Source organism: Pituophis catenifer, unplaced genomic scaffold (assembly GCF_029215685.1).
Source record: "Pituophis catenifer annectens isolate HBS135680 unplaced genomic scaffold, rPitCat1.0.hap2 SCAF_15, whole genome shotgun sequence".
Classification (NCBI taxonomy): Eukaryota; Metazoa; Chordata; class Lepidosauria; order Squamata; family Colubridae; genus Pituophis; species Pituophis catenifer.
The window spans coordinates 1,982,535-2,009,160 of NW_027256895.1; the positions used below are offsets into that span (position 1 = coordinate 1,982,535).

The 26,626-nt window shown below is 48.3% G+C and overlaps 1 protein-coding gene across 1 annotated transcript in view; it reads left to right on the forward strand.

Moving 5' to 3' along the window:
* Positions 1–704: 704 nt before the first annotated feature.
* The window catches only part of TNFSF12 (TNF superfamily member 12), a 43,316-nt gene continuing 17,394 nt past the window's right edge, over positions 705–26,626 (forward strand). Inside the window, exons 1-10 of the mRNA XM_070954528.1 lie at positions 705–863; positions 7,147–7,173; positions 9,454–9,538; positions 10,428–10,490; positions 11,496–11,531; positions 11,846–11,970; positions 13,089–13,331; positions 13,968–14,332; positions 15,624–15,735; positions 24,259–24,564. Coding sequence (XP_070810629.1) covers positions 705–863; positions 7,147–7,173; positions 9,454–9,538; positions 10,428–10,490; positions 11,496–11,531; positions 11,846–11,970; positions 13,089–13,331; positions 13,968–14,332; positions 15,624–15,735; positions 24,259–24,564 — 1,521 coding nt within the window. The remainder of the gene's footprint in view (positions 864–7,146; positions 7,174–9,453; positions 9,539–10,427; positions 10,491–11,495; positions 11,532–11,845; positions 11,971–13,088; positions 13,332–13,967; positions 14,333–15,623; positions 15,736–24,258; positions 24,565–26,626) is intronic.

Sequence of the window (26,626 nt, forward strand, 5' to 3'; positions counted from 1 at the left end):
TCCTCAAAACTTTGGCCCTAAGGTAGACTGCTCCCGTCCGGGGAGGCTCTTCCCGTCCCACATTTTCCCCAAGCTGATGCGGGCCGGTGGATGATGGGTTCTGCCGGGAAGCCTTCCACCAGCGGCAGGAAAGGACCCCAAAACTTTGGCCCTAAGGTAGACTGCTCCAGTTCGGGGAGGCTCTTCCGATCCCACACTTTCCCCAAGCTGATGCGGGCTGCTGGATGATGGGTTCTGGAGTTCCACCCTGCCGGGACACCTTCGACCAGCGGCAGGAAAGGACCCCAAAACTTTGGCCCTAAGGTAGACTGCTCCAGTTCGGGGAGGCTCTTCCCGTCCCACACTTTCCCCAAGCTGATGCGGGCTGGTGGATGAATGGGTTCTGCCGGGAAGCCTTCCACCAGCGGCAGGAAAGGACCCTCAAAACTTTGGCCCTAAGGTAGACTGCTCCCGTCCGGGGAGGCTCTGCGCCCGTCCCGGCTCTCTGTGTGTGTGTGTCTCTCTCTCCTCTCTCGGCCCAGCCCCTCCGGCGGGCGTTGCCTGCCCCGCAGTTCCCGGGCTGCGCCTCTTCGAGGCACCGGGCGCTGCTGCTGCTTCTGCTGCTGGCGGCCGGCCGAGCTCGGCTTCCCTTCGGCGGCCTCGCGGGCTGGCTTCCTCCTCCTCCGCCTCCTCCGGCCACAGCTCCGGCCGGCTGCAGGAGCGCCATGGGCAGGCGCCGCCGGGCACGGGACCCGCCCGGCCGGCTGGTGCTGCTGGCTCTGGCGCTGGCCTCCTTCTCCGCGCTGCTCCTCGCCTCGCTCAGCCTCTTGCTGGCCGCCTGGCCCCGCCACGCCGGCCGGACCGAGACCCCCGCCGCAGGCCAGGTGAGGGGGGGGCGACCTGGGAGGGGGGTCCCTTCTTTTGCCCACCCCCCCCCCCCCGCTCCCTGGCTTGGTGGTGGTGGGAGGGGGGAGAAGCAGGAGGAGAGACCCCCCAACTCTGACCCCCCCTTCACCCCCCTCCCTCAGCCGCTGGGGAGGGGTCTCTCCTGGTGGGACCACCCCACCCTACTCGTCTTGGAGGCCGAGGAGGGGGTGTCCTTACCCCCTTTCCCTGGTGGGTGGGCAACTGGATGGGACAGGACCCCCCCTCCTCACTCCCATCTCACTCACCTGTCTCGGCTGCTGGGGAGGGGTCTCTCCTGGTGGGACCCCCCCCTCACCCTGCTCGTCTTGTCTTGGAGGCCGAGGAGGGGGTGTCCTTACCCCCTTTCCCTGGTGGGTGGGCAACTGGGTGGGACAGGACCCTCCCGTCACTCCCACCTCACTCACCTGTCTCGGCTGCTGGGGAGGGGGGGGTCTCTTCTTGCCCTCATCGCCTGGAGGGAAGGGGTAAGGACACGGGACCCCCACCCCACCCCACTCATCTGCTGAAGGCGAAGGGGGCTGCCCTGAAAAAGTGAAGGGGTCTCGGCTGCTGGGGAGGGGGCTCTTCCTGTGGGACCCTCACCCCGCTCAACTACTGAAGGCGAAGGGGTCTTGCAAATCTGGGCCCTTGCTTAGGGGGCGGTTGTCCCTTCTTGCCCCCCCCAAGGGGTATGAGACAGGGTGCAAGATCCCCCCCCCACTCTCAGCCCACTGATCTTCCCCTAAAAGTTGAAGGCGAAGGGGTCTCGGCTGATGGGGAGGGGTCTCTTCTGGTCCCCAGACAGGATGCGGGACCCTTACCGTACCCTGCCCATCTATTGGGAGGAGGAGGCTTGGAGGCCGAGGAGGGGGTATCCTTGCCCCCTTTCCCTGGAATGTGGGACAAGATACGAGGACCCCCCCCCCATTCTCACCCCATTCACCTGTTCCACGGGGCTTGAAGGAGGAGGGGGCTTGGCCACTGGGGAGGGTATCCCTTCTTGCCACCACCCCCCATCCGCTGGTGGGTGGGGCGGACGGGGGAAGCAGGACCCCCACTCTCATCCCCCTCACCTGCACTGGGTCTCAAGTTGGAGGGGTCTCAGCTGCCGAGGTCTCCTTTTTACCCTCCCGCCCCCAGTAGGGGTGGGTGGAACGCGAGACCCCCCCACTCTCATTCTACTCAGGTGTATGGGGAGAGGGAGGGTATCAAAGGCAGCTGGGGAGAGGGCTCCTCCTTGGTGGGGAGCCAGATAGGCCCCGCCTCTTAGCCCCACCTGGGCCACAGGAGACCCCCCCCCGTCACTCCTGCTCACCTGCCCAATTGGGGCTCAACCTGTGGCGTACGAACGCCGGGCGCCCGCAGCACATGTGGCTGGTGAGAAGTTCCTTAAAGAACTTTCAAAAGTGTCCCAACCCCCCCCACACTTCCTTTTTGCCTGCCCCCCTCCGTGGGAAAAGGGTTTGGCCCACAGCTGTGGTGGGGCGGCCCCTGGGGGAGAGGGGGCTGCTCCGTGGGTGGGTGGGTGGGGACGCTTCCTTGCCTTAACCAACCTCTTCGTCTGGCAAAGCCCCCTCCTCGGCCATGCCGAGGGTCTGAATTTTCCTGCCCCCCCGCCCGCTCCATCCCCATGTGGATGAGACGCCCCCTCCACCTTCCCAAACTTTTCAGGGCGGGGGAGAATTTGGGGAGGGGGTGGGGTGAGAATGCATGCTGTAATGAGAATTGGAGATGCGTGCTTTAAAAGAGGAGGGGGGCCAAGCCACAAATCAGAGCCTTTCCTCTTTTTTGGGGGCGGGGGGAGTCCGCCTGAGACCGCCAAGTGAGAGGCTTTGGGTGTGGGGGGGGGGGTCGGAGGTGAGGGGCACAGCTCCCCCTTTGCACTGTAATTCCCACCCCACCCTTGGACCCCACACTCAGCAGCTGGCCTGGCCTGGCCTGGCCTTGGGAGGCTGGACGGCTGCCTGGGCTGGCCGGGGTCCCGTCTCCCCTTCCTCCAGCCAGCTGTTTTGTGGGGCTGAAGAGGCCTGGAGGATTCGATCCCAGAACTGGTTGGTTAAGGTTGGCATGACAAAAAGAAATGCAATTTTTAACACTTGCCGTTTTTGCCGTTTTGGGCCCGTTTGGTCTAATGGTTAAGGCAGTAGGCTAGAAACTAGGAGATGGTGAGTTCTAGTCCTGCCTTAGACGTGAAAGCCGGCTGGGTGACTTTGGCAAAAAATCACTGGGAGATGGTGAGTTCTAGTCCTGCCTCAGGCACGAAAGCTGGCTGGGTGACTTTGGGCCGATTGCTAGGAGATGGTGAGTTCTAGTCCTGCCTTAGCCATGAAATCCAGCTAGATGACTTGGGGGTAAAACACCAGGAGACCGTGAATTCTAGTCCCACTTTAGCCATGAAAAGCCAGTTGGGTGACTTTGGGCCAACCACCAGGAGACGGTGAGTTCTAGTCCTATCTTAGGTGTGACAGGCAACTGGGTGACTTTGAACAAGTCACCAGGAGACAGGGAGTTCTAGTTGTGCCTTAACCATGAAAGTCAGTTGGGTGACTTTGGGCCAGCCACCAGGAGACGGTGAGTTCTAGTCCTATCTTAGGTGTGACAGGCAACTGGGTGACTTTGAACAAGTCACCAGGAGACAGGGAGTTCTAGTTGTGCCTTAACATGAAAGTCAGTTCGGTGACTTTAGGCCAACCACCAGGAGACAGTGAGTTCTAGTTCTATCTTAGGTGTGAAAGGCAACTGGGTGACTTTGAACCAGACACCAGGAGACAGGGAGTTCTAGTTGTGCCTTAATCTCTCTCTCTCTCTCTCTCTCTCCGCCCCACCTCACAGGATTGTTGTTCTGCATTAATAGGAGGAGGAACACGTATTTGATATGTTTCCCCCTCCTTGGCTACTTTGTAAAAAATAAAAGGCAGGATACAAACCGATCAATCAATAAAATCAATCAATCAATCGATAGACTGAAAGAGAGAACCACGGAGCATGTGCAGAGGGCTTTGGGAGTTCCGCCCTTTATTCCCCTCAAAATTCCTAGCCTAGGCCTTATTTCTTCTTCAAACTCTTGTTCACGTAACAAAGAGTTATTTTTAATTATTTTTCCTCTTGCTACAACCGGCTGGGAGTTGGGGGAGAAAAAAACATATATATTTTTGATTCCAGAAAAACATATATTTTTTGTTGTTGTTTTGGTTTGAACTCTTTGTGCCGGAGCTCAGAAAGAGGTTATTAAATACAAACTTGGATACGATTTCAGGCCCTCACAACGCCCCCAAACAGGTGTCCCCAGATGTTCGGAGCTCTCCGTCCCCACATCTGGAGAAGGTGCCTCCCCAACCCCATAAGTGCCACTTGCCTGCGGAACAGGCCCAGCGGATTACAAAAATAAAATAAAATAAACTCGTGATTTATTTTTTTTTTGAGCTCTGTTCCGCTGCTGGGGCTAAACTTAGATAGGTTTGGCTTCCCTCCAAGCTACACATATTTTTTTTTTTTAACTTTAAAAACCTCGCCACCAGCTGAGCGCAAAACAATCGGCAACTTGGCTTTTTAAAAAATATATATATATATATTTTTTTTTGTGCAAGGCCCGAAACAGCTGGGGAATTGGGACATCTGTTTTGCTATGTTGCCATAGCAACCTCCACTCCGGCCTGGCGCCTTCAACCCTCTTATAAATTTCAAATATAAATTTCAAATGGATTTTCCCAGGGATACGATACGATGGAATGGAATGGAATGGAATACAATAGAGAATACAATCTAATAGAAAAAATAGAATAGAATTAATAGAGAATAGAATAGAAAAGGTAGAATAGAATAAAATAGAATAAAATAAGGTAGAATAATAGAGAATAGAATAGTAGAGAATAGAATAGAAAAAATAGAATAGAATAAAGTAGAATAACAGAGAATAGAATAGTAGAGAATAGAATAGAAAGAATAGAATAGAATAGAGAATAGAATAGAAAAAATAGAATAAAATAAATAGAATAAATAGAGAATAGAATAAAAAAGGTAGAATAGAATAAAATAGAATAAAATAAAGTAGAATAATAGAGAATAGAATAGAATAGTAGAGAATAGAATAGAAAAATAGAATAGAATAGAATAAATAGAGAATAGAATAGAAAGAATAGAATAGAATAGATAAATATAATAGAAAAAATAGAATAGAATAAATAGAATAAATAGAGAATAGAATAAAAAAGGTAGAATAGAATAAAATAAAGTAGAATAATAGAGAATAGAATAGTAGAGAATAGAATAGAATAAAAAAATAGAATAGAATAGAATAAATAGAGAATAGAATAGAAAGAATAGAATAGAATAGATAGAGAATATAATAGAAAAAAGAATAAAATAATTAGAGAATAGAATAGAGAATACAATCTAATAGAAAAAATAGAATAGAATTAATAGAAAATAGGATAGAATAGAATAAATAGAGAATAGAATAGAAAAGGTAGAATAGAATAAAATAGAATAGAATAAAGTAGAATAATAGAGAATAGAATAGTAGAGAATAGAATAGAATAGAATAGAAAGAATAGAATAGAATAGATAGAGAATATGATAGAAAAAATAGAATAGAATAAATAGAGAATAGAATAATAGAATAATACAGAATAGAATAGAGAATAGAATAGAATAGAAAGAATAGAATAGATAGAGAATATGATAGAAAAAAGAATAAAATAGAATAGAGAATAGAATAGAAGAGAAGAGAAGAGAAGAGAAGAGAAGAGAAGAGAAGAGAATATAATAGAAAAAATAAAATGAATAGAATAGAATAGAATAGAATAGAATAGAATAGAATAGAATAGAATAGAATAGAATAGAATAGAAGCTGGAAGGGACCTTAGATTGATGGCTAACCAGTTAAAACACAGTTAGTCTTTGATTTATGACAGTTTGTTTAGTTACTGTTCGAAGTTACAATGGCACTGAAAAAAAGTGACAATTTTTGACACTTAGCTACCATTGCAGCATCCTCGTGGTCACCGGATCAAACCGACTCATATTTATGACGGTTGCAGTGTCCGCTTTGGCGGCTTTCCAACGAACAAAGTCAACGGGGAAGCCAGATTTCACTTAACGGCTTTGTAGCCAATTTAACCACCGCAGGGATTGACTTAACGCCCGGGTTACTAGCTCAACCGTCGCAGTGATTCACTTAACAACGGTAACAAGAAAGGACGTAAAATTGGGCGAAATTGCACTTAATGAGTGTCTCGCATAGCGACAGAAACATTAGGCTCAATTGGGGTCGTAGGTCGAGGACTGCCTGTATCAAATGAAATTGGTCTAGGATCCAAATGGGGTCAAAATCTGATTTTTCAGCCAATTTTCAATGTTGGCAACTTTAAGACCTGTGGACTTCAACTCCCAGAATTCCCTAGCCAGCATGAAGAAATGGGGCTGGACTATTTTTATCACATTTTTTGATTGGATAATTTTTTTAATAGACGGCGGGGATGTGGCCAATGTAATAGTCCTTGATTTTTAGCAAATGGCTGGCTGAGGAATTCTGGGAATTGAAGTCCCACAAGTCTTAAAGGGGCAAAACGTGAGAAAATATTTGTCTACCCCAAAAAAATAATATTTGCACAACCGGGAGTTGAAATTCACACATTTGGAAGCTGTCAAAGTTGTGTTAGATACACAATTTTTATCCATCTCATAAACCCATCTTGGTTTCACATAGTCCTTGATTTACGACGACTTGCTTAGTGACAGTTCAAGTTATGACGGACCTCCACGGGGGGAGGGGAAGCATCACCCAGCTCCCAAGGTTGCCCCCCCCTCCTCCGGTCCTGGGACCGCACGCTGGTCACCTGACAACTGTTTCATATTTACGTCCGTTTGCATGTAACTGCGTTTGTGACGGTTTTCTGCAAAATGGATATTTTTTTTTTCCAATTTTGGGCAAAAACGGCCGCTAAGCGAGCCAGGGCTTCCCTGAACGACCGCCGTTTAAAAAAAATAAAGTCGTAAAATCAGGTTGGTTGCAAGGATCACTCGATTTACGACCGTGATAGGCAGGAAGTATTCTGGTCATAACTAGAGGACTGCTTTTTTTTTTTTTTAATCCTGGGATGTTTGGTTCGATTCTGGTTCTTTAGCCAAAATCGTACACGGAAAAATTGGGTTTCACGTTCAAACTGGCCTCTTCCTTCTTCGGAAAGGACGACGGTGGTAGGGGAGGATGGTTTGTGTAGTCCGGTGGTTTGATTTGTGCTTTTTCTTTCTGGTCCTCAGAAACTGTCATCGGAGGAACTGGAGCCGGTAAGCGACCATTTCTTTTGTTAAGCCATGCACAAAAGGGGAAACTTTGCAAACTGTTTTTCTGCCGTTTGTCTAGTATACAGGTGGTCCTCGACCTACGACCGTTTTTGTTTAGTGACGGTTTAAAGTGACAACGGAAAAAAAAGTGATTTTTGACCGTTTTTCACACTTACGACTGTGGCGGCATTCCCCCCCCCATGATCACGTGATCAAAATTCAGACGCTTGGCAGTTGGCTCGTAGTTATGACGGTTGCAGTATCTCATATTTATGACGGTTAAAATAGCCCGGGGTCACACGATCCCCTTTTGCGGCCTTCTGTGACCAGCAAAATCAACGGGGAAAGCCGGATTCGCTTCACGACCGCGTGACTCACTTAACAACTGCCGGGATTCACTTCACGACGGTGGCACGGAAGGTCGTAAAACGGAGCAAAATGCACGTAACAAGTGTTTTACTTAACAACAGATATTTTGGGCTCAGTTGAGGCCAAAATATATAACCGTTTTGTAACTTTCTGACCAGCAAAGTCAACAGGGAACCGGATTTGCTTTAATGACCATGTGACTCACTTAACAACCGCAGTGACTCACTTTATGACGGCGGCAAGAAAGGTCGCAAAATGGGACAGAACTCCTTAACCGATGTCTCGCTTAGCATCAAGTTGCAAAAAAAGGGGGCAAAACTCGCTCCACCGCTTTCTCGCTTAGCAACGGAAAAGTCGCTGTCAATTCTGGCCGTAAATTGAGGACTGTCCGTATCACGCAAAGAGGAAATTCTGATATTTTGGGGGGGGGTCTCCTCAGGAGTCAATGCTTCTCTTGAGTTTGCCAAAAAGCTTTCGCACAACCACACAGCTTTAAAGCTCCGTGTTGCCCTTCATCCAGAAACGGTGTAGGGTTTCCTGCTTCGAGGGGTGGACTAGATGACCTACAAGGTCCCTTCCACTCTGTTAATGTACTCTTAATCTAATCATCCCCCACCCACCCCAAAATCCCAGAAAAATCACCCACCTTTGGGGAAATAAGCTTGCCTTAAACCTGCTCTTGAATAAGCCAGGATGAAACCAGCATGGAGGAGAGAAAATATTCAAAGAGCCCTCTGCCAATGTAACCTACCCTTCTCTTGCCAGCAATCAATAAGTGCAAATTAATAAATTAATAATAATTAGGAGATTTTCCTTGTTTCCCCCACTCTCCGTGCAAGCTATTGATATTCTGGGGTAGACTGCCTCTGAAAATGGAGGTTCCATTAGCCCAGCATGAATAATTGCTGCTCCTGTGTTTCGTAAATCTGGAAAATCTCGTTCCGAAGGTCTTTTAGGCTAAATTTCTTTTTTTTTAGACTAAATTTTAGACTAAATTTCTTTTTTTTAAGACTAAATTTTAACTAAATTTCGTTTTTTAGACTAAATTTTAGACTATTTTTCTTTTTTTAGACTAAATTTTAGCCTAAATTTCTTTTTTAGACTAAATTTTAGCCCAAATTTCTTTTTTTAGACTAAATTTTAGCCTAAATTTCTTTTTTTTAGACTAAATTTTAGACTAAATTTCCTTTTTTAGACTAAATTTTAGACTAAATTTCTTTTTTTAGATTAAATTCTAGACTAAATTTCTTTTTTTAGACTAAATTTCTTTTTTAACCGTGTGACTCACTTAACGACTGCGGTGATCGGCTTAACAACGGTGGTAAGAAAGGCCGTAAAATGGGACAAAACTCCTTTAACAATTGTCTCACTTAGCGATGGAAATTTTGGGCTCAATTGTGGTCGTACGTCGAGGACTCCCTCTTAGAAGACAGAGAGAAAGCAATCGCTCTAACCCCCCCCCAACTGATTTATGTAGGTGGTCCTCGACTTATGACCACAATGGGGACAAGTTTTTGGGGTTTTTTTTACAAAATATTTTGAATTTTTTGTAAACGATTTTAAGAGATTTAAGCCGGAAACGCGCAACCATATTTTTGTTGTGGTTGTGGTTTCGTTGTGGGAAAGAAGGACAAATTGAGGGAGAATTAAGCAAACCGGATCGGCCAATTAATTCCTTTCTGGATTGTAGCGGCTTGAATGAAGCTGGTTATTTTTTTTTCCTGGAGCACGCGGCTTGGCTCGCTGCTTCGAGACGTTCGCGGAGCGTGTCCCGTCTTTTGCACCGATGGGCTTTGTAGTGGCTGCAAAGCTGCCTTGGCCCAATTAGGGATTGGAATTGACTAAAACGTGTCCGGATTTTGACAATTTTTGCCAACATTTTGTGTCACCTGCAGTACCTCTCTTCTCCTCTAGGTGGTGCTCTCCTCCAGCTGGAATAACCAAGGCAAGTTCTTGCACCATTTTGCCCAGGAGGGGGCGCTGCGGCATCGAAGGCAAGGTGAGTTTGCTCCTTTCTAAGAGTGGGGGACAGAACACCTTAAACGTAATACAGGTAGCCCTCGACTTACGAACGTTATTCGTTTAGCGACCGTTCAAAGTTACAGCAGCACGGGAAAAAAAATGACTTACGACCGTTCCTCGCACTTATGACCATTGCAGCATTCGCCGCGGTCATGTGATCGCCCGTTGTGACCTTCCCAGCCGGTTTCCAACAAGCAGAGTCAATGGAGGGGGAGCCGGATTCGCTTAGCGACCGTACAATTCATTTAAGAACGGCAGTGATTTAGTTGCAAAAGTTGCAAAACCGAGCACGATTTGCTTAACGACTGCCTTGCGTAGCGAGAAAACTTGTCCCCCATTGTGGTCATAAGTCGAGGACCACCTACATAAATCAGTTAGGGGGGCGAGAGTGATTGCACGTACAACCACAATTGAGCTCAACATTTCCGTCGCTAAGCGAGACACTCGTTAAAGGCGTTTTGTCCCATTTTACGGCCCTTCTTGCCACCGTTGTTAAGCGAATCACCGCAGTCGTTAAGTGAGTCACACAGTTAAATGAATCTGCCTTCCCCTTTGATTTTGCTTGTCCGAAGGTCGCAAAAGGGGATCATCATGTGACCCCGGGACACTGCGACCGTCATAAATACGAATCAGTGGGCCAAGTGTCCGAATTTGATTCAGGTGACCGTGGGAGAGGCTACAACGGTCGTAAGTGTGAAAAACGGTCCTATGTCACTTTTTTTTCAGTGAGGTTGTAACTTTGAATGGTCACTAAATGAACCGTTGTAAGTCGAGGACTGGCCAGGAAAATTGAGGGCTGCTGCTGTTGTCTTTTTTTCTGGGGTCCTTCCCCCACCCAAATAACCCCCCTCCTCCCTCTTTTTCAGCTGAGAAAGGGAAGCGATTACGGCCTTGCCGGATGGGAACCATCTGCGCCGCTCACTATGAAGGTGAGGGAGGGTCTCCCCTGGTCCTCAGCGAGATGCCAGAGCCTTTGTGGGGGGACGGAGGGAGGGGCTTCCTTGCCTCCGTCCATCAGACTGATTCTTTCTTTCTTTCTTTCTTTCTTTCTTTCTTTCTTTCTTTCTTTCTTTCTTTCTTTCTTTCTTTCTTTCTTTCTCTCTCTCTCTCTCTCTCTCTCTCTCTCTCTCTTTCTTTTTCCCTTCCTTCCTTCCAACTCTCTCTTTCTTTCTCCTTCACTCCCTTTTATTTTCTTTCTTTTTCTTTTTTCTTTCTCTCCCCTTCTTTCCTCCGTCCCTTTCTTTCTTTCTTTCTTTCTTTCTTTCTTTCTTTCTTTCTTTCTTTCTTTCTTTCTTTCTTTCTTTCACCTTCTCATCTCCTGTATTCTTCCCTCCCTCCCTTTCCTTCCTTCCTCCCTCCCTCCTTCCCCCCTTTCCCCCTGCCCCCCTTTTCCTTCCTTCCTTCCCCTCCCTCCTTTCCTCCTCCTTTCCCCCTCCCTCCCTCTTATTTCCTTCCTTCCTCCCTTCTTTCTCCCCTGCCGCCCGTTTCCTTCCTTTCTTCCTTCCCCTCCCTCCCTCCCTCCTTTCTCCCTCCCTTCCTCCCTCCCTCCTTTCCCCTCCCTCCCTCCCTTCTTTCTCCCCTGCCTCCCTTTTCCTTCCTTCCTCCCTTTCCCTCCCTCCCTCCTTTCCCCCTCCCTCCCTCTTATTTCCTTCCTCCCTCCCTCCTTTCCCCTCCCTCCCTCCCTTCCTTCCTCCCTTCTTTCTCCCATGCCTCCCTTTTCCTTCCTTCCTTCCTTTCTTCCTTCCTTCCTCCCTCCCTTCTTTCTCCCCTGCCTCCCTTTTCCTTCCTTCCTTCCTTCCTTCTCCTCCCTCCCTCCCTCCTTTCCCCCCTCCCTCCCTCTTACTTTCTTCCTTCCTTCCTTCCTTTCTTCCTTCCTCCCTCCCTCCCTTCTTTCTCCCTTTCTCTCTCTCTCTCTTTCTCGGTCTCTCTTTCAGTGCAAGCCACCGTAGGACGAGCTGGGATGCAGGCAGGTAACACTTCGAGGGTTGGGGGTGGGGTGGGGAAACGTTTGCCTGCCCCCTGGCCCACCTGAGTTGCTGGCCTCCCACCCGCCCTCCTTGCCCCTAAGTCAAGTTCCTCGCGCCAGCCTGCACCACCCAACCCCAAAAGTGGGCGACATTGTCCCTCGCTGGAAGGGCAGCTCGGCCGTTGTGTCGTTCGGCACTGCCTCCTGTGGTGGGAGGCTATGGGCGAGGCCTTCGGCGGACACCTCCCCACAGCGGAGGGGCTGGGGACCCAATGTTCACTTCTCCCTCCCCCCTCGCCCGTCTCCCTCGCCCTCCAGATGCCAACGGGACCATCCGCGGATGGGCGGAAGCCAAGCTCAACGCCACCAACCCGCTGCGCTACGACAACAGCCGCGGAGAATTCACGGTGATCAAACGGGGCCTTTATTACCTGTACTGCCAGGTGAGCGGAAAAGCAGGGGCTTTGTGGGTAAGGAAGAGCAAAGCATTCTGGGACATTGGTTGCTTTGGGTAGGAAGAGGACGCCAGGATTGGAAGGAAGGGGGACATTTCAAGATAGTTAATTAAATGATTCAGTATTGTTTCAACTTTGGCGACGTTAAAAGGGGCGGATTTCAACTCCCAGAATTCTCCTTGAAAAACACTGCTACAGGCGGCCATTGCGGTTGTTCTGTGAGTCACGCGGTCATTAACCGAATCCAGCTTCCCCCATTGACTTTGCTTGCCAGAAGGTGAAGGGACACTGTGACCGTCATAAGTAACAGGTTGTCCTCGACTTACAACGGTACTCTTAGTGACCGTTTGAAGTCGCAATGCCACTGGAAAAGAGCGACTCGGGATCCGTTGTTCACACTTATGACCGTTGTGGCCTCCCTGTGGTCAGGTGATCAAGCGTTCCGACGCTTGGCGGCTGATTCACATTTATGACGGTCACAGCGTCTCCAGGGTCACGTGATTCCCCCTTTTGTGACAAGTAAAGTCCTTGAGGAAGCCCAGATTCACTTAACGACCATCTGACTAACTTAGCAATGGCAGGAATTCGCTTAATGACTGAGGCAAGAAAAGTCGTAAAATGGGGCTAACCCTATTTAACAAATGTCTCACTTAGTTCATTTGTGGACGTAAGTTGAGGACACTCTCTATGCGTGTCTGTGTGTGTAGGGGCTGACCAACAAAACTTCAGATGTAGATGTCTCCTTTTTCAAGTAGGTCGTAACTTTGAACGACAGCTGTGACCAGATATAAGTACAGTTAGTCCTCAATTTACGACCACAATTAACAGAATGACAGAGTTGGAAGGGACCTTGGAGGTCTTCTAGTCCAACCCCCTGCTCAGACAGGAAACCCTATACCATTTCAGGCAAGTGGCTGTCGAGCCTCTTCTTAAAAACCTCCAGTGTTGGAGCACCCACAACTTCTGGTGGCAGGCAGTTCCGCCGGCTAATTGTCCTCACTGTCAGGGAAATTTCTCCTTAGTTCTAGGCTGCTTTCTCTCCTTGATTGAGAATTGAGCCCAACATTTCCTGTCGTCTGTGTTTCTCCTCCTCTCCGCGTTGCCAGGTCCACTTCAACGAGGGGAAGACGGTCTACATGAAGCTGGACGTGATGTTGAGCGGCCAGCTCGCCTTGCGCTGTTTGGAGCAGTTCCCCCCTACTAGCTCGGGACCCCGGGAAGCCGAACTGCACGTTTGTCAGGTGTCCGGATTGCTTCTCCTGCGTCCCGAAGCCTCCATCCGTCTTCGCACCATCCCGGATGTCCGTCTGAAAGCGGACCGCTACCTCACCTATTTCGGCCTCTTCCAAGTCCACTGAGAAGACTGGGCAGCGGGAAGACCGCAGGGCTGGGGTCCGGGGTGGGCTCCGCAGAACCAGAGAGGAGGAACGGAGCCTGCCCGTTGCTGCCTTCCGTATGGCGGGCGCGTCCGAGCGCAGAGCAGTGTACCGGTTGTTCCTTTTCGTTTCTGGACCGGCAATTCTCCCTTTTCCTGCTTTCGGGGCCGTTGTTCCAACGTCCACCCGGGTACCAGCAGCAAAAAGGGTGGTGGGGCAGGGGAGGGGGGGTCTAACCGGGCGCTGCGCCTTCACTTTGTGGCAGACTTTGCAGTCCGAACAACCGCAGGAATCCGACAACGGATTCAAACAACGAGGAACTGGCTCAGTGACGTGTGTAGACTCCGGTTTATTTAATCCCGTTTCTTGCCCGGATTGTGTGTATATTCCCGGCGCTTGTTATGCTTCACACCCTGGCTGGGCACCGTGGCATCATCCATTTTGTATTTTGATACTTTTATTCTGCTTCCTTATTGGGCTCACTGGATGTTTGGAAGGATCCCTGCCATCTTGGTGTGGTACGACGTTGACGCGATGCGACCGCACACAACCAAGCAGAATTGTGGGGGCCGCTCAGGAAGGACCTGTGGTGGACATCTGGCTCCACAGACTGATGTTTGGGTCCCAGCCAGCAGGGGGCGGCAGAACCCCAAGGAAGTGGACACCGGGCTTTCGCCGAACAAGGAAGGCCGAAGGGTCGAAAGGTCGAAGTTCCCCATTGGCTGGAAAGCGGGGAACGGGGCCGAGCCCTGCCCCGTGGTCAGTTTCAGTAAGAGAGGGCGTTCAGACAACCACTCGGAAATGGAAGGTGCGAAAACCCCAGTTGGCGCTGCAAGACGTTACCCGCGTCTACAAATTCGACGTTGCAACAATTACACGCACCTACAAATGCAGCGTCGCAAAATCTTGCACACGCCCCCAAAGGCAGCGTGGCAGAAGGTTGCCTTGTGTCCGCAGATGAAGTTTTGCAAAAGGTTATCTGCATCTAAAAATGCGGTGTTGCAGAAATTAGACGCGCCTGCAAATGCAGCGTCGTAGAAAGAAGCCGCAGGCGCCAACAAATGCAGCGCCGCAAACGGTCGCACCCAAAAGGTTGCATTGTTGCCTGCAGATGAACTTTTGCCAAAGCTGACCTCCATCTAAAAATATCCGGTGTCGCAAAAGATTATACACGCCTGCGTCCATGGACGCAGTGTTGGCAAAAGGTGCGTGCAGTTGCGAACGCAGCATCGCCAAGGGGCGTCAAGAACCGCAGCCCCTGGGAGCATTCTCGCGCAGGGCCACTGAGGCAACCAAACCTGTGAGGAGATGGCCTTTCCCTCTTTGGAATGGTTGCAATGGGCAGCCCCCTCCCCTCGCCGTCACTGCCCACATGGCTTAACGCAACTCGTTTATTTTATAGGAAAGGGGCAGGGAGGGGGCGAAATACCGTGCCCATCTTTTTCCCCCCGACACCGTTGCTTTCACCGCCACACTCCATGCAGCCTTCCCCGCTCGCCACAACAACGCACGGTGCCCTCTGGCACGGAGAGAAAGTGGGCACCTTCCCGTTTTACCGCACAGCATCGAAATAAAAGTAGAACGCAACAGATTTTGCGGCTGTCGTCGCTTTGCAAGGGGGCCCTTGGTTGTGTATCGTTGACCTCCCGTGTCCCCGCGTGGGTGCCGAGCGTTGGCCGCGCCAGACTCATCCCCACTCAACTTCCTGTTTGTGTACGTCAAACCCACTGCACTTCCTTTTTCTGAAACGGGGGTTTTTTTTCCCAAGAGGGACGTTAAGATTGTTTGATTCCTATAATCGGCTCGTTCCGCTTGTTTGCCCGAGATTTATGTTGTGTTTCTGCTGAGACGGAGTTATTGGGGGGGTTTTGTGAATCCGCTGAGCTGCAACCGAAGCCTTTTAACAGTAACAGAGTAACAGTTGGAAGTCTGCTTGGTCTCCCTTCCAACTCTGTTTATCTGTATCTGGACCAGAGGAAGCAAAATACAGATAGTCCTCGATTTATGACTGACGTTGCACCCGGGATTTAAAACAGGGATTCGAAGTTCCGAAGTCTCTCCCCACCCCCATGTTACGTGACCGTTTTGGGGGCCGCTCAGCAATCCCGCCCCCCCCCCCATTTATGACAAAGGGATTCATGACAATTTTTCTGGAAAAAAAACGACACGGGTTCGCTTAACGACTACCACTTTTCTTAATGACGCACACAGAGAGACACAAAATCAGGCAAAATCACTGAATGACCTGTTTAATGACCGGCGCAGCTTCCCCATGGACTTCGCTCGTCGGAAAGTCGAAAAAGGGGATCACGTAACCTCGGAACAATGCCGCCGTCATAAATATGAGGCAGTGGCCAAGCGCCTGAATGTTGGTCAGGTGACTGCGGGGATGCTGCCACGGTCGTAAGGGTGAGGAACAGTCCTAAGTCACTTTTTTTACATGCGCCACTGCCTTCCTTAGACCGAGTCATGCGTTCGGTTCTCCCTTCCGCTTCTGACTTGCTTCTTCGGTCGTTCCCGTGAGACACGCTCGGTTTTCTTCCCCCCCACCCAACCCCCCAAATCTGTTCAGGGAGCTTTGCCCCCCTTTTTACGACTTTCCGTGCCAGCAATTCATCGCCGTTGTTAAATGAGTCACACAGTGGTTCAGCGAACCTGGCTTCTTCCCCCCCATTGACTCCGCTCATCGGAAGGCCGCAAAAGGAGGACACGGCAATACGAGTCGGTGGCCAAGCGTTCTGGATTTTGATCCGCGCAACCACGAGGAGGCCGCCACGGTCGTAAGTGTGAAAAACGGTCTTAAGTTGTTCTGTTCAGTGCCTTTGTAACATCAAACAAATGGTGCCTGCCTTTATGTTCTGGTTTATGTTCTGGTTTGCCTTTATGTTCTGGTTTGGTCTGTTTGGCCCAATAGGTTCAGCACATGATTCAGAATCCACCAGGAGTTGAAAGGGAACTCAGAGGTCATCTATCCCAACCCCCTACTCAAACAGGAAACCCTCTACCCAATTTCAGAAAAACGGTTGTCCAATTTCCTTTTTAAAAACTTCCGGTACCCACAAACTTCCGGAAGGAAACCGTTCAAATTTGTACCCCATGTCCATTCTTTGGGCACGCCGTCATTCTTGACCCCGAGTCTTGTACAATTTTGGCATCACAAAATACACAGAAGCTCATTCTCACAGCCAGCGATTTCCACTTACAAGTCGTCCACGACATTCATTTAGTGACCGTTGGAAGTCGCAACATCCCTGAAAAAAGCGACTTAGAATCGGTTTTCACACCTACGACCGTCGCAGCGTCCCGCCCCCCCTCCCCCGTCACGTGATCGAAATTCGGACGCTTGGCAGCTGACTCGTATTTATGACGGCGGCAGTGTTCCCGACTGTTGCAAAAGTCAAAGGGGTGGCCCGATTCACTTAACAACCGGGTTACCAACTTAATACCTGCAGCAATTCCCTTTAATAACGGCTCTGGCAAGAAAGGTCGTAAAACGAGGCAAAATTCCCTTAACAAAACGTCTCACTGCTGAGCAACAGAAATTTGGGCCTCAATTGTCGTAAGTCGAGGACTCCCTGCGTTTTGATAAAACATTCATTTCTTCCCAACGGGCACCACTATCTCTCCACCAGATTTTTGGACATCGTCAAACTCTTCCATCTTCCCATTTTTACTAAAAATTATACCAGGACCCACAATTTTTTTATTTTTTTATTTTTTTAGTATTTGTCTTGATTCATAGTGACTCTGGTCAGAGGTGGAGCTCTCACCTCAGAATCAGGAGGCTGGGAGTTCGATCCTAGGTAGAGGCAGATTTTTCTCTCTCTGGCCACACTGACAATATATCTGCCGAAAAAAACCTCCGCATTGGTGACAGGAAAGGCATCCGGCCAGTAAAATGCTCAGCTCCATTCAGTTGCCCAGGCTCCATCCCACAAGGAATTATTAAAAGAGGATTGATGATGATTGATGACACCAAAGTCCCTCTCTTTGTTTTAGCTTTTGCCACAACTTGTGATTCTTCGCTCCATTTTCCATGTCAAACGCAACTAGTATTTTTATTTTCAGTGTGTTATTTCGGATGGAGACTCCATGTTGCATCGTACAATCTTTCCAACATTCGCTGAGTTGGAAGGGACCTTGGAGGTCTTCTAGTCCAACCCCCTGCAGAAACGTTTCCCTTAGCAACGGAAATTTTGGGCTCAATTTTGGTCGTAAGTAGAGGGCTACCTGTATACGCGCCTTATTTCCATCACCTGCCGCCGTTTTTTTGCTCGAAGCAAGCCACTTCCAACTCCGTATTTCAAGCAAAGCTTTCTATCATTCAAGTCTACGCACGTTATTGTATGTTTTTGCGAACACCTGAGCAATAAACACGGATCCCCTTCATGTCTTCCTCGTGAATTGAACGAAGGATTTACGGAGAAATAACCTTGGGGCAGGATGGCAGTGAGGGTGGTTGCAATAGAATTAGAATTAGAATTAGAATTAGAATTAGAATTAGAATTAGAATTAGAATTAGAATTAGAATTAGAATTGAATGAGAATGAGAATTGAATTGAGTGAGAATTGAACTGAAATAGAATTGAATTAGAAATAGAATTAGAATTAATTGGAATTAGAGTTGAATGAGAATGGAATTGAATTAGAATTGAATTGAAATAGAATTGAATTAGAATTAGAAATTAGAATTGAATTAAAATAGAATAGAATTAGAAATAGAAATTAGAATTGAATTAGAATTGAATTGAAATAGAATTGAATTAGAAATAGAAATGAAATAGAATTGAATTAGAATTGGATTGGATTAGAAATAGAAATTAGAATTGAATTGAAATAGAATGGAATTGAAATAGAATTGAATTAGAATTGAATTGATATAGAATTGAATTAGAATTGAATTGATATAGAATTGAATTAGAATTAGAAATTAGAATAGAATTAAAATTGAATTGATATAGAATTGAATTAGAATTAGAAATTAGAATTGAATTAGAATTAGAAATTAGAATAGAATTAGAATTGAATTGAAATAGAATTGAATTAGAATTGAATTGAAATAGAATTGAATTAGAATTAGAAATTATGTTTGGAGTCACATAAGGAATTTGTCTCAGGCGCGTAAGTTCTCAGCGTACAAAGCCAACGAGTGATAAATCGTGATTAAAATCATTGAATACGTTCATCGTAAATCCTAAAACACAACACTCTGTGGCACTCACAGGATACTAAATCAGCCATCGACGTAAACCATCCTACGGTAGGATACTAAATAAAACAATATGAATTGTGAGACCCAGGCAACAAAGCGGTAGTCGTAAGAAGACACGGAATAAGTCATAGGAAAGAGGAGGAAGTTAATAGTAGCACAGCCCTACTAGGTGGTGTGACATCCCAGCGCATAAGAGACAACAAGTGTTGTGGGAATTAAGTGTTTAGCAGAGTGATGGCATGCGGGGGGGAGGGACGGACTCCTTGTGTGTAGTAGTTTTGGCGTGTAATGCCTTACAGCCGTGATGGCAAACCTATGTCACGCGTGTCAGAGGTGGCACGTCGAGCCTTCTCTATGGACATGCACGCCGTAGCTAGCTAGCTACTCTTCAGGTTTCCGGCGGGCGCATGCACACGTCGTCTTGAGGGCAGATAGCACCTAGACATTGCTTTCCAGCCCTCGCTAAGGGGTTTACAGAGTCAGCCTCTTGCCCCACAACAATCTGGGTCCTTGTTTTACCGATCGCAGAAGGAAGGATGGAAACAACCTTGAGTCGGTCAGGATCGAACTGCTGGCAGCGGGCAGAATCGGCCTGCAATACTGCATTCTAACCACTGTGTCATTACGGCTTCCTTCCTTCCTTCTCCTCATTTTCCTTTCTTTCCTTCCCATCGCTCCTTCCTTCCTTTCTTTCTTTCTTCTTGCCTTTTTCTCTTCTTTCCCTCCCTCTCTTTTCTTTCCTTCCCATCTCTCCTTCCTTCATTTCTTTCTTTCTTTTTGCCTTTTTCTCTTCCTTCCTTTCCTCCCTCCCTCCCTCTCTTTTCCTTCCTTCCCATCTCTCCTTCCTTCATTTCTTTCTTTCTTTTTGCCTTTTTCTCTTCCCTCCTTCCCTCCCTCTCTTTTCCTTCCTTCCCATCTCCTTCCTTCTTTTCTTTCTTTCTTCTTGCCTTTTTCTCTTCCTTCCCGTCCTCCCTCTCTTTTCCTTCCTTCCCATCTCTCCTTCCTTCCTTCATTTCTTTCTTTCTTTTTGCCTTTTTCTCTTCCTTCCCTTCCTCCCTCCCTCTTTTCCTTCCTTCCATCTCTCCTTCCTTCATTTTTTTCTTCTTGCCTTTTTCTCTTCCTTTCCTCCCTCCCTCTCTTTTCCTTCTTTCCCATCTCTCCTTCGTTTCTTTCTTTCTTTTTGCCTTTTTCTCTTCCTTCCCTTCCTTCCTCCCTCCCTCTCTTTCCCTTCCTTCATTTCTTTCTTCTTGCCTTTTTCTCTTCCTTCCCTTCCTCCCTCCCTCTCTTTTCCTTCCTTCCCATCTCTCCTTCCTTCCTTCATTTCTTTCTTCTTGCCTTTTTCTCTTCCTTCCCTTCCTCCCTCCCTCTCTTTCCCTTCCCATCTCTCCTTCCTTCATTTCTTTCTTTTTGGATTTTTCTCTTCCTTCCCTTCCTCCCTCCCTCTCTTTTCCTTCCCATCTCTCCTTCCTTCCTTCCTTCATTTCTTTTTTTCTTTTTGCCTTTTTCTCTTCCCTCCCTCCCTCCCTCTCTTCTCCTTCCTTCCTTCCTTCCCTCCCAAGCATCAGCAGTTATATACCACTTCATAGTGCTTTTACAACCGTCTCTAAGTGGTTTACAGAGTCAGCCTCTGGCCCCCCAACAATCTGGGTCCTTATTTAACCCACCACAGAAGGATGGAAGGCTGAATCAACCTTGAGCCGGTCAGGATCGAACTCCTGGCAGTGGGTAGAGAAAGAAGGAAGGAAAGAAGAGAAGGAAAGGAAAGGAAAGAGGGGAGGGAGGGAAGGAAGGAAGGAAGGAAGGAAGGAAGGAAGACAGAAAAAGAGAGAGAAAGAAAGAGAAAAAGAAAGAAGAAAAACAAACAGAAACAAAGAAAAAGAAAAAAAAGCAAAGAAAAAAGAAAAAAGGAAGAGAAAGAAAGAAAAAGAAAAAAGAAAGGAAAGAAAAAATGAAAAAGAAAGAAGGAAAGAAAAAGGAAAGAAAAAGGAAGGAAGGAAGAAAAAAATGAAAGAAAAAGAAAGAAAAAAGCAAAGAAAAAATAAAGAGGAAGAGGAAGAAAGAAAGAAAAAAGGAAAAGGAAAGAAAGAAAAAATGAAAAAGAAAGAAGGAAAGAAAAAAGAAAGGAAAGAAAAAAATGAAGAAAGAAAAAAAGAAAAAAGCAAAGAAAAAAAGAGGAAGAAAGAAAAAGAAAAGAAAAAGGAAAGAAAAAGAAAAAATGAAAAAGAAGGAAGGAAGGAAAGAAAGAAAGAAGAAAGAAAGAAGGAAGGAAGGAAAGAAAAAAGAAAAAGAAAGGAAAGAAAAAAATGAAGAAAGAAAAAGAGAAAGAAAAAAAGCAAAGAAAAAAGAGGAAGAAAGAAAGAAAGAAAAGAAAAAGGAAAGAAAAAGAAAAAATGAAAAAGAAGGAAGGAAAGAAAGAAAGAAAGAAGAAAGAGAAAGAAAGAAAGAAAGAAAGAAAGAAGAAAGAAAGAAAGAAAAAGAAAAAGAAAAGAAAGACAGACAGACCACTATGCTATTTCTGGCAACTCTTCCCCGCCCTCACCTCCAAGATGGCTGAGAAGCCCAAGTCCCATCATCCCAGCCGACGTGGCTGTGGTTGGGGCCCTCCGGGGCCTTCCAGACGGGGAGCGGGGGCAGCTGTGGCTTATGGGGTCAGGAGGGCAGCAGCAGCTGCCATGGGCTTCCTCATAGAACGTAATTGAAAAGTGCCCAGCAAAATCATGTTGCTTTTGAGCAGAACTGGGGACTTTTTCGTCCGCTCTCAAACTTCTCTTTTTGCACGCTGGATGTTTATATATATATATATATATATATATATATATATATATTTATGTCTATATATACAAAATATATATCAACAACAACCTTCCCCACGACTTCTTTTTAAAAAATAAAACTCACCGTTTTTCCTCGCCCTGCAGCCAAGAATATTTCCTTTGCCCCTCAAACTCTTTGGAAATGGAACACAGGTGGTCCTCGACTTACGACGATTCATTTAGTGACCGTTCAAAGGCACTGAAAAAAAAAAGGGACTTAACGACTGTTTTTCACACAGTGGCGGCATCCCCAATAGATCAAAACTCAGACACTTGGCCACCGACTCGTATTTATGACGGCTGCAGCGTCCCGGGGTGGGGTGGGGTGGGTGTCATACGACCCCGTTTTGCGACCTTCCGACGAGCCAAGTCCTTGGGGAAATCGGATTCACTGAACAACTGTGTGACTGGCTTAACAACCGCAGTGATCCGCTTAACAACCGTGGCAAGAATGGTGGCAAAACGGGGCAAGACTCACTTAACGAATGTCTCGCTCAGCGACGGAAATGTTACGCTCCGTCGTGGCTCTCAGTCGAAATGTAAAAGAAGCTGTTTGGGCAGAATTCGGAAGAGGATTTGCTGTCATTCTTAAAAAGGCATCTCCTCTCTTCTTCCGTACCCCTCCATGGGAAGATTCACAAAGCCCATCGTTCCCAATTCGTGCCATGCCAGGCTGGGCGGGATAAAATTCCCAGGAACTCAGGACTTGAACCCTGGGCCCTGTCTAACAAAATGAAATTCAATGTAGCAAAAAGTAAAGTTTTACCCTTAGGCAAGAAAACCCAAATGTCTATATACAGATTGAGTGAAACGTAGCTCAATAGTAGTAACTGTGAGAAGGATCTTGGAGTCCTAGTAGATGACCACTTAAGTGTGAGGCAGGAGTGTGCGTCGGCAGCCAAAAAGGCCAACACAATCCTAGACTGCATTAACAGAAGGATAGCATCAGTTAATATCACTTTATAAGGCCTTAGTAAGACCCCAGAATTCCCCAGTCAGCCATGCTTGTTTTATTTTTCCTCCTACCCCCTAAAGTGGAGAGACTAAAGAGAAAGGGATTAGAAGAGAATAAGCAAACCACAATGGGGATACATATCGTGTGAAGTGTGAATAGCACTTTTTAATGCCTTGGTAAGACCCCAGAATTCCCCAGTCAGCCATGCTTGTTTTATTTTTCCTCCTACCCCCTAAAGTGGAGAGACTAAAGAGAAAGGGATTAGAAGAGATTAAGCAAACCACAATGGAGATAGATATCATGTCAAGTGTTAACAGCACTTTTAAGTGCCTTGGTAAGACCCCAGAATTCCCCATGTCTGGTTTTTTTTTCTCCTCCTATCCCCTAGAGTAGAGAGATCGCAGCAAAAGGGATCAGAAGAGATTAAGCAAACCACAATGGGGATAGATATCACGTCAAGTGTTAACAGCACTTTTTAATGCCTTGGTAAGACCCCAGAATTCCCCATGCCTGTTTTTTTTTTCCCCTCCTACCCCCTAGAGTGGAGAGATCGCAGGGAAAGGGATCAGAAGAGATTAAGCAAACCACAATGGGGATAGATATCACGTCAAGTGTTAATAGCACATTTAAGTGCCTTGGTAAAACCCCAGAATTCCCCATGCCTGTTTTTTTTTTCTCCTCCTATCCCCTAGAGTGGAGAGATCGCAGCGAAAGGGATCAGAAGAGATTAAGCAAACCACAATGGGGATAGATATCACGTCAAGTGTTAATAGCACTTTTAAGTGCCATGGTAAGGCCACACTTGGAATACTGCATCCAGTTTTGGTTGTTACGGTATTTAAAAAAAGATGTTGAGACTCTGGAAAGAGTGCAGAGAAGAGCAATGAGAATGATTAAGGGACCGGCCATCTAGTCTAACCCCCCCCCACAGGACAAGAAGCAACAGATGGAAACTGATCAAGGAAAGAAGCAACGTAGAATTAAGGAGAAACTTCCTAACAGTGAGGACAATTCACCAGCGGAACTGCCTGCCACCAGAAGTTGTGGATGCTCCCACACTGGAGGCTTTTAAAGAAATTACTGCAAAGCAGTTTTGCCTGAAATGCTTGAGCTTCTCCCCAAGCCTGCTACTTTGCAGTGACCGCCGTTGGGACGTGCCACGGGGGCAGTGGTCAGACACCCCCCCCCCTCCGGCCGGTTGGCTTCTCGGAACCCGAGACCGCTGGGAAAGGGCACGAAAAGGCCTCCTTCCTTCACGGGAACCGATCCAGTTCTTCCTTGGCAGCAGTCCTGGGAATCTGGCTTTCTGGGATCAGCTGATCCCGAGGTCTGGGTGCCGGGAAACGGCCACGCCTGGCGAAGCCAGGCAGGCCCTTGCCAAGCCTGGAAGGTAGCATGCCAGGATGCGGTGGCCAACTGCCACCGTCGGCACTTGGCGGCTCTCCAAGGCAGGGCGGGCACGTCTGCCACCACCCCCCCTCCTCCGTGGCTCCTGCCCAGCTTCCTCAATCCCTTGCACAATCTTACTTTGGCTTACTTTGGCAACCCGTTCGCCTGCTCTCCGCGGGGAAAGCCTGGCCAGGAAGCTGAGCAGGGGGGAGGCCTCGGGGTGGGTGGGCCGGCGGGCGAGGCCCCTTCCCCTGCTGCAGTGGGCACACAGACCCACGCAGTGGTCCGGGCACAGCCGGTGCTCTGCAGCCGGGAGACGCCAGAGTCCAGATGCCGCTGGTTCCTTCTGCCAGGCGGTGACTTTGGGGTGAAGTGGTCATGTCTGGAGGTCCTGACCCCTCGGGCACCGGTGGCTGTGGTTGCAAGCCTAGAATTATCTGGGGGACCGATTTTGGGGGGGCGAGGAGCCCCAGGCCTATCCCCCCACTTTTGGGGACTGCGGGGGTCTCGGAATTGGGCTCTGGGGGGCAGGAAGCCCTCAAGGAGAAGCCGAGATCCGGGAAGAAACTGGAAAGAACGATGCCTCTCAAGATTTGGAGAGGGGTGTTAAGCCCCTTCCCGGGGCTGGATTCCTGGGGGCTGAGGCAGCAGCGCCCCCCAACCCCTTGGGCCGCCGTGGGGGTCCTGGCGGTGGGTTTGCTGGTCTGTCTCTTCGTGCTCTTCAGCATCCAAGCCAGTCTGGAAAGTTTGAGAGAGGAGCTGGCCGCGCTGCGGAGAGAAGGGGTGTGCCAGGCTCCTGGGACGGACGACAATCGGGGCACCCCCGACTCACGGCAGGTAGGAGAGGAGGTGGGGGGGCTCTGCAGAAGGCGTGTTGGGCCCCTTGGGGGCTCCAGAGGGGCCCCTGACATCCCCCTCCACTCCATTTCTGCAATTCTGGACCGGAGTTAAATGCATCTCCGGTCGTGCCCCGAAGGGGAATTCGCAGAGCAGAAACCCAGTTCGGGATCCATAAGGCACCCCCCAGAGAATAAGGATCGCAAACCCCACCCCCCATCATCCCCAGCCAGCCGGGGAGAGGGGGGAAAGATGGGAGTTGGAATCCAGCAGGCAGGAGGACTCTTGATACAGTTGTTTGGAGCAGAAAGGATTTTGGATGCAAATCGTATTTTCGTTCTGCAGCCCAAGCTCTCTTGGCTGAGCTTAAAATTCCCCCGTTTCCCAGAAATTTGGGATGGAGAGGTCATGGGGGCCTGCGGGGTGGGTGGTGAGGGGGGGGGAGAGATCTTAAAGTGGAAAAAAAAGTGGGTTTTGCTGGTATCTCCTGCCATTTCGCAAACTCTGCACAACTCTTCGGAGGAGGGTTTTTTCCCCCGAGGTTTTATTTCCACCTTACAAGAAAAAATAATTTTATTTATTTTATTTTTTTTGCACAATTTGTCTCTCCGTTTCTTGACCTGGGTGGGGCGGGAATGGACGGATTTTTCTCTTTCTGCAAATTCCTGCGGGGTGAAACGAAGGGTTTCCTTACACCCGTGATGGCGAACCTTTGGCACGCGTGCCACAGGTGGCACACGTAGCCATATCGGTGGGCATACGAGCTTTGCCCTAGCTCAGCTCCAGCGCACATACGCGCACCGACCAGCTGATTTTCGGGCCTTCCAGTCTCACCGGAAGTCGGAAAATAGGCCATTTCTGCCCTCTGGGGGTGATGGGGAAGGCTGTTTTTGCCCTCCCCAGGCTCCAAGAAAGCTCCTGGAGCCTGGGGAGGGCGAAAAACAGGCCTACTGGGCCCACCGCTAAACTTTTTCGTGTCGCGTGCCAAAAGCAGGGGGGGAGGTCGTGCGCGCATGCACGGGGATGCGGGGGGCATTGAATTATGGGTGTGTGAATCCCCCCCCATGCGACCCTCGCTTTTGGCACGCGACGGCAAAATGGTTAGCCATCACTTTTTCCGATATAGGTCTTTGCTGGGACCGGGCCGCGCAGAATCCCACCCTCAGAATGCAAAGAGGCCGGTGGATGTGGGTCTCGCGATGGGCCGAGTGGGAAGGAAAGAAAGGAGGCTGTCTCTGAACATGGGCAAAGTTGAGGGAGGGGGCGGGAAACGAGGAAAAACCCACTCTGCACATGGGCAGAGGGAAGTCAGTTGGCTCTGTCTTGCCAGCCAGGAAGTCCGTGTGGCACGCGGCCAGGAGAAAATCCGGGAGCCCTGAACATCTCAAAGCCAGCCTGTTCTCTCCTTCCTTATCTCCTTCTGTTTTTTTTTTTTTTTTTCTTTTTGAACTTTAGCTTCTGGCTCTTTAGAAAAATAAATAAGAGAAATAAATTAAAAAAAAAACCAGATTTCAGTCACGCCGGAAGCAGCTTCAGCTTCTAATCGTCCCCAGGGGCAAAATTTCTCTCCGAGGGCCATAAATTAGACACTTCCGCAAAAGAATGGCCAACTTTTCTGGACTCCTTCTGCTCCTCTGCTGTTGTTTGTTTTTAGCAGCGGCCCAGTAGATACAGCTAGTCCTCGACGTACGACTGTTTTGCCCCAGCTACGGACCCCAAAGAATGTAGCACACACAAAGTCTGTGCAAACCTTAGTTTACTAAATTAAATCAGTCTTTTTCAAACAAAGGCTGTTAATTAACTTTCTTAACAGCCTACAAGAATCCAAAGGATAAATAATCGTAATCTTACTAGGGTTGGCAGAAATCCCAGAAGCAATTTGCAGAGAACTAAGATCAAGACGCGAAGGAGAGTGAACGAAGTTGTTCCCTGCAAATTGCTTCAGTTGGTGTTCCTCCTTAAATAGGCTAGGGGAGTGGCCAATTAGCCCCAAGCCTTACTCTCGAGGAGACCTCCTCCTGAGGAGCCACTCCTGCCTTTTGGCAGCTCTATGCACCCATGC